At 37.4% G+C, this 7491-nt stretch overlaps 1 protein-coding gene across 1 annotated transcript; it reads right to left on the reverse strand.

Annotated features, from left to right (window-relative positions):
* Window positions 1-3141: 3141 nt before the first annotated feature.
* LOC131788777 (transmembrane protein 128) lies at window positions 3142-7425 on the reverse strand. The gene is made up of 4 exons (XM_059105871.2): window positions 7310-7425; window positions 7073-7232; window positions 5606-5767; window positions 3142-4579 (listed from the first exon to the last, which is right to left on the reverse strand). The coding sequence occupies exons 1-4, from the start codon at window positions 7398-7400 to the stop codon at window positions 4477-4479; spliced, it is 516 nt and encodes a 171-aa protein (XP_058961854.2). The 5' UTR covers window positions 7401-7425; the 3' UTR covers window positions 3142-4476.
* Between the last annotated feature and the right edge of the window lie 66 nt (window positions 7426-7491).

Raw genomic sequence — 7491 nt, forward strand, 5'->3', positions numbered from 1 at the left:
GTCAACCTTCGCTTCAATTGGCTGTAGTGATTACTTTGGTCTGGCCTTTTCCGGTGAATTTAAGAGAAAACTGCTCTAAAAGTGAGTTTTTGTTTGATATCAGGAATTAAGAACAATCGAAAACCAAATTCACTAGTATCACTCGAAACTTGCGATGTTCTTACAAGTTCAAATCGGACAAAGAAGCAGTTTCAGTAAACCGATGTTCAGATTAGAGCAGTTTTCAATTGAATGTCTAAAGAGCCGGCGATTGTACTGGCTTCACTTAACCTCGCTTTGCAATTGGTCCATAAAACTCACGCCACTCTCTAATCAATCTGATACAAAACTCCACCCAATTACGAATTGGTTACCCGCGATATTCCGCGCCTTAGGCAGTGGAGGGGATGGGGGGCAGGAGCCCGGGAGAACAGGCGGGCGGGAGAGGGCGGGAAGCGGGATCTATATGAAGGCGGGAAGCAGGAGCAGAAATAAAGAAAGAGATAGTTTGTTGTTTATTAATGGGTTTTATTCAGTCAAAAACACTTATTTAGCAAAGTTTTGAAATTTCCATTTAACATCCACCAATGCTTAAAAGAAAATTTTGGAAGCAAGAAAACGTAAATTTGTACTCGGGCTGGAAAAACAGCATTTATTCCGGTGAATTTGGAAATCCCTTCAATTCGATTACGTCATAGGTCATGACCTGTAATAACTTTCATCGGGACCCAATGATCCCCCCGCCGAAACAAAGGTCAGAAAATGAACAAGAATGTTAAGTTTTGGCACAGTTTGAAAGTTAAACCCGGGGTTTCTGATCCTCTTGATTAACCTGACGACGGGAGCAACACCATGAAGGGTGGGAGTCGGGAGGCAAAGGGGCACAAAACAACGGGAGGTGGGAGAACATGGTACGGGAAGCGGGAGACTCTGACCCCCCTGTCTCACCCCATTAGGCAGATATTTTATTTCTTCTTCTTATTTTTTTTTTACTTTAAGGTTTAAATGGCTCCTTAGGGTATTATCCTTTTTTTGATTGGTCCCTATGATTACTTTGGTCTTGCTGTTACGATACTCAATCTAGAGATGCTCCTTTGTAGATAACAGCAAATCATTTATTCGCGCCTTTAACCCCACCCAGTTTAAGTCAGTGATTAGTAACGACACGCACTATGTCTCACTGCGACACTCCGCGAGAAACGTCGCAGCAACAATGCTCTTCGCCAAGATACGTTCCTACGATAGAATATTGTCCTCTTACAAACTGCTAAAACTGGTTTAGATTGTTCGATGATGGCAAAGAGTTTTCTCGAGTCGTAACGAGTTGTTTTTGGAATGGTGACTGGAAATGTCACTTAGAATGCGTGACCCTTATCAGAAGTTTCGCTGTGCAGAAATTAGGAACAGGTAATAGGGCACTCCCAAAATCGGCACAAAATTGTCGGCTCTCGTCAATCATAGTATGAGCTCCATGGCAACCACTCGCCACTTTGTTTAGCAGAGATGAGTCCTAACACACCCCGTTTTAACAAGGATAACCAATGACTAAAGGACTAACAAAATCCTTGCTCGCTCATCTGGTAACTGGACAACATAACGAAAAAGTTGTTGTTCTAAGACCCCGCACACTCAAATAAGTAAGGAGCGGAGGCGTTGGAACTTCGCCAACAGTTAGTCCCAAAGACATAAACAACGTTCATAGAATACCAGTTAGAGAAACGAGCTCACCCCTTCAAAGAGAAGACACGATTCAATATGCAATATGTTGATCCTTTTGTGGGTCAATCAAAGCCTTCCTGTGACACAAGGAAAGATTAGCGGCTTCTGCGTTTTCCTTAATGGGCTATTGATTTTCCATGAGGCAAAAGAGGTAATTACCAAGAAGAGTTTCAGTCGAAAGGTTAAATGTTCTACAAGTTGTTAACTTATTAATGTAAATCAGTCATGACTGACGAATTGTGAAGTCGACTGAAGCATGAATTTGAAAACTTTAGAGTTGAACAGGATGGTATGGACATTAAGAACGGGTGCGATTTGCGGTTATGAAAAGAAATAAAAACCGCGTTTACTCAAATGACCCAGGTTGGCGTTAATGAGCTTTTGAGAAATTTAAACCGATCGGCTTAGTCACTCACACTAACGTTTTCCTTTACCTTTGAAGAGGCTTTGCCGTGAGCATTTCCTTAGAAGTTGTTTCACAGCTACAACGAAGTAACTTGCTGCCATTTGAATTGTCCATGTATACCGGCGAACATGCAAATGATATTATCTTTTTTACCTTTAACCTGTGAGCAAATACACAAGTCAGATCCAGACCAGTTTTCATTATTAGTAGTTTTTAACCCTTTTAATTGTCTTGTTTTACTGTTTTTTTTTTTTTTTTTGAAGCCCTTGCCAGCTTTCATTACAAAACCGCTTTCAGAACCTAATACTGGGAAGAAACACGTCAATTCCGGATTTATTTTCATCAACCACAAATCTTATTCCTGTATGGAAAAAATAATCCGACATTCAGCTGAAACAGCTGCTCGAATTGATATGTCATTCATAACGAGGAATAACGCTCGAAACAGCAGCTACAGCAATGTAAAAAAGTTTTATAACACTCTGAAGTCAGACGTGCCTCCTCTAGACAGCTTTTTTTCAAAAGCAAATGCAAAAAAAAAGAGCGGTTTTAACGAAAATGAAAAGTTCTCGACGGAGCCAGGATTTACACAGGAAGTAGAGGAACAAGGAAAGAAAGAAAAATGTTTCACTTAAACTGTACATACAATAATGCGAAAGATCGATTCAGGTTACTAAATTTGCTAAAACTAGAACTTCCAGTGGAAAGCTGAAAGCATATGACGGAAATTTTATTTTAGAACCGGTTACGTCAACTCGAAGTGGTTCAAAGGTTGTGCGTATTAAATCCGCAACACTTCAAAATAATGAAAGTTCGGCAGAAATATTCTTACTCTGAATATTAAAAGTTTATTAATCACGCGAACTTGATTTCTACCAAACGTTGCGCGTTTGAACTCCATAGCATACCAGAGAACTCGAAGTTTAGGACAAACTGTCATGCTTTGAAAAAAATGAAGTTTTCTTCCTCTTTGAAGCATGCGAATTTGCTGTGCATCGTAGATTTGGGTTGAAAATTTATTCTAGGGGTTGACGAAAAATTTGAACGATCTGAAATCAAACCAGACTTTCTTGCATTTGCCTCTACGCTCTTTTACATAAATTTCATATGTACAGGTTATTTATATGGAATTCCCAACACTATCGCAAGTTTAACCTTTGGTTTGACCCCTTTTACGTACGGAGTCTCATTGAAGTGCTTTCGTTGAAAACAACGCAATCCTAAAAATAGCTAGCAAGGCTGTTTTCTTTAATGATGTACCGACTGTGGAAATTGACCCACACCAAAAGTTCATACATCACACGTCAGTGGATCACCTTTGCATGGTTAAAATCTAGATAATCTTAATGAGAAACTTTGAAGTTGTAGCAAACATAGACAATAATTGTTACAACTTGTAAAATAAGTTAGGTTCCAAATTTATAGACAATATATTTACAAATATAAATACAAAAATGGAATGGGTATATTTCCAATGGTTTTTCTGCCAAGGACAGTTTTTACATGGAAAAATTCCCTTTGCAGCATTTTTTCCTCAAAAGCAACTCGATTTAAAATCTTGTTGAAACAACAAACTTAGTGTAATAAACTGAGCGGTATGGACTCATTCCAGCTCTTGAGTGGGAAATAAATTTTATGTCCATAGACGGACAGATCTTTTTACACTTAACTGTGTCAATTGCTTAGTCTGTTTGCATTTCTATCAATAAAAAAAAAAGAAAACGTGAAATCACCAGCTAATTTGTTTAGAATACCAACAGATATTGTAAAAGTATTTCCAAAAAGTATTCATAGCTAGTTTTCAATTGATTCAGCAGGTGGACCATTTAAGTTGATCCTCTCAACTTGGAAACTATTCACCCTTTCACACAAAATGAGAATACTCAAACCCATCTGGTTTAAGTTGGTTACCTTGATTAAACACTACATTCTCCTAACTAATTTACAGAGAAATGTTTGGCAGCTATAAGGGAGAATTAGCTACAGATGTTGAGAATTTAACCCTTTAACTCCCTGATCAAATTTGTAATTCTCCTTACCGTCAACGATATAATTCTTATAATGTTTGTTCAGAGAATTTAGTATTGGATCAACTAATTAATCCCCAAATTGATATTTTTCTTCATTCTCATCACTTATCTGGTTGATATTGTATTGATATTGTAAGGAGAAATTATGTCTTGGTCACTCATTGGAGTTAAAGGATTAATAGCTAAAATGTAACTTCAGGTGAAGGAAATAAGCAACTTTGTTTGGATGTTACAAGTATGTCGATACAATTAAGGAAATTTCCAATGGCAAGAAGTGAGAGTATCCAATCTTAGTATTACAAGGGTTATCAAATGTTTTTACTCCAATTAGAGGATTTCAAGTTATGCTGGAATTAAGGTTGCTAAAAAAATAACTCCCATGAACAATGTGAAGGTTATAAAAGGTGTCAAGAATTTCCACACAGGCCAGAGTGCATAAATGGAACTGCAAAAGAAAGTGAAGTGACTGATATCACAATTATCAATGTACTCAAGCAAATAACTATCACTGCTACTTTTACATCCTGTCTATTCTCCCAAAACCTTGAACAATCAGAGTGATTCAGCTACCACACTAGCTATCCTGATCTTTCAACCCCCTTCTAAACTTTATCCATGTTCAACCTATCATTCTAAGATCAATAGTGACTAAGTTATCCATAACATGAGATATTAATCAAGAGGCTAGAATGCTGGACTCAAGATCAAAAGATCAAAGTCTGAATCCTACTCAGGATCAAAGTGTTGTGCTGTCAGTCAAACTCATTAGTCTTGTTGAGCCTCCCTCTATCCAAGAGTAACAATTTATGAGAACCACCAAGCTATGGGGGAACCACCTTACAAATTACTAAGGTTTACCAACAATGGATATGCCCTATTCTATGGAGAGTGGGAATGCTTCAGATCATTTAAAAACCAAAGAAAAGCAGGATTAAATCCACAGCTTAAATGTATGCAAGTCAGCCCTATATAAAGAACTCACCCAAATTATCTCCAGTAACTGTTACAAATGAATAAAGAGACCTATGAGGAATCTTGTACAAAATACCAAGATGTAGGGGAACTACCTGACAAACCACTAAGGTTTACCAACAATGGATTTACTCTAATCTATAGAGAATGGAAATGCCTCTGGTTATTACAACCAATAAAAAGCACAACAAAATTACTCTGATGAAGAGCTAATGCTCCAAAGGTCAGCTTTTAAACTCTTTGCTGTGGCCAATTTATGTTATCAACTGAATTGAATAATGCTAAATTACCCTGTTATACTCTCCCATTGATGCATCACAGTTTCTTTAGAAATTTAACTTACCCCCCACAAATGAATAAAGGGGGAGCTTCTAAAGAAACTGTAGAGTTAAATCAGTGAGGGCATTGAAAAAATTGGCCACTTGACCATAAAGAGTTTCTAAAGCTAATATTTTAAGCATTAGCCCTTTGTCAGAGAAATCATAGAATCTGCACTTACCAAATCATTCCAACAATAAAAGATGCAGTGGCAATTGGGATGATGTAAGGAGAGTGCTTTTCCCAATCTGTGATCTTCTTATAGTAGCTGAGCCATAGGACACAGTAACAACCAACGCACAAGTTGAATCCTATGAGAGCACCTCCTATGTACAACCATAGTCTGATATGCAAAGACATTATAAAAAGGAATAATGAAAAAAAATGTGTGAACTTATGTCAATGATTTTAGGATAATGCAAAGTCTAATCATGAGTAGTTATTTCTTGGAACATCTGTCTTAAACCATTTAGTTGGTCATCAGCTTCCACCTTAGACAACCTATACCGTAGCACCTGCAAGAGTTTTGACAAAGGTTTCAAGATATGTTAATCCAGTCTTCACCCCAAGCTTTTCATATGTCTCTGGAGTGGGAGGAAGAGAGGGAGTCACCCTTATGGATTTCAGTTCATAAAGTTGTTTAATGGCTTTTCTCAGAGGTAACTGTCAATTTATTTTGTGGTATCAGTGATCATCCAGGTGAGGGTAACCCTCAAAAGCAAAATTGAAGTCACAGGGTCTGACATTTGACATTTCTAATCAATCAGGTTGTCTAAGCTTCAGTCACTGTCACTGATTGTCCTTTTTCAGTAATTCCTACAACCATATAATTAGTCACCACTTTATTGACTGTGAGGTGGCTGTCAAGGGAAAACCACATGATATAGCTGTAAACTAGTTAATAATTTGCAGGCATATCATGTGGTTTTTGTAGTTTTTAATCCAAAGTTGTCAGAATCAAAAGAGAGATGTGGGAGTTGGCAAATAAAATATAAGCACCTGGAACAGGTATTAGATACATGCACATGATGTAGGATTAGAGTAGAAGGTAAATGCTATTTTCTTTGCATAATACAGGTATAAATTATCTCATTTTTTCATGAATTTTCAAATTTAGTAAACAAGCAGAGGTTTGTGTGCATGTATTTTAGATGTTTTCTATCAAAATTTAAAATTTTTAGGGCATGTATAAAGTATCTTGTGGGGCAGAATTTGTCAGAATTAAGGTCTATCAAAACCCTTTTGACTACCCTGGCTGCACCTGATATGATGTTCTACAACCCGCTACTTCACCCTTTAACCCCCATGTGTGACCAAAGCAGAATTTCTCCTTAAAATTTCAATACAGTATCAAGCAGACAAGTGATGAAAATAAAGAAAAATATCAATTAGGGGATTATTAGTTGATTCAATAACAAATTCTTTGAACTAACAAAGTAAGAATCGTATAGCAGACAGAAGGGAAAACTATTACTGTGATCTTGTGAGTGAGAGGGTTGAACACACGTAGCAAATGAGATAAAAAAAGACTATATTTAACATAGAAATTGTCAAACCACGGTGTATAATCTTACAAAAAAAACTACCTGTACTTCAAAATAAGTCTTACGGGATGAATAGTGATGAGTCAAATCTCTGGCTGGCTCACCTATGTATTCGTGGATCGAACCTCACAGCGACATAAAAGTCCGTGTAATAGAACACAGCTATTGCAGCTATCATCCAAAACACAGAATGAGGGTTTATTCGAGATTTTGATGCTGGGTCATTCGCTCTCAGTAGTCTTTCTCCTTCTTCTCTTGCCCTCTCTAGAAAATCGTAGGTAACAACGTATTTGGGTAAATCATACAGCATAAACAATAGAATTTTATTCAAAGTTTCTTACTATTTAAAAGAGAATCATATCGTATGTCTCTACGACGAAGTAATGCCTCTTGAAGATCGTCGTTAAGTTTTGATCGATCCTGGAACGCCATTTTTTGGTACACTTACACTTAGAACCCGCCCCGCTGAGTTTAAAGTACAGTGGGCGCATAGAGGAATTTGATCACCGATCGTTCACAGGAA

This window comes from Pocillopora verrucosa, chromosome 1 (genome assembly GCF_036669915.1).
Source record: "Pocillopora verrucosa isolate sample1 chromosome 1, ASM3666991v2, whole genome shotgun sequence".
In the NCBI taxonomy this organism is placed as follows: Eukaryota; Metazoa; Cnidaria; class Anthozoa; order Scleractinia; family Pocilloporidae; genus Pocillopora; species Pocillopora verrucosa.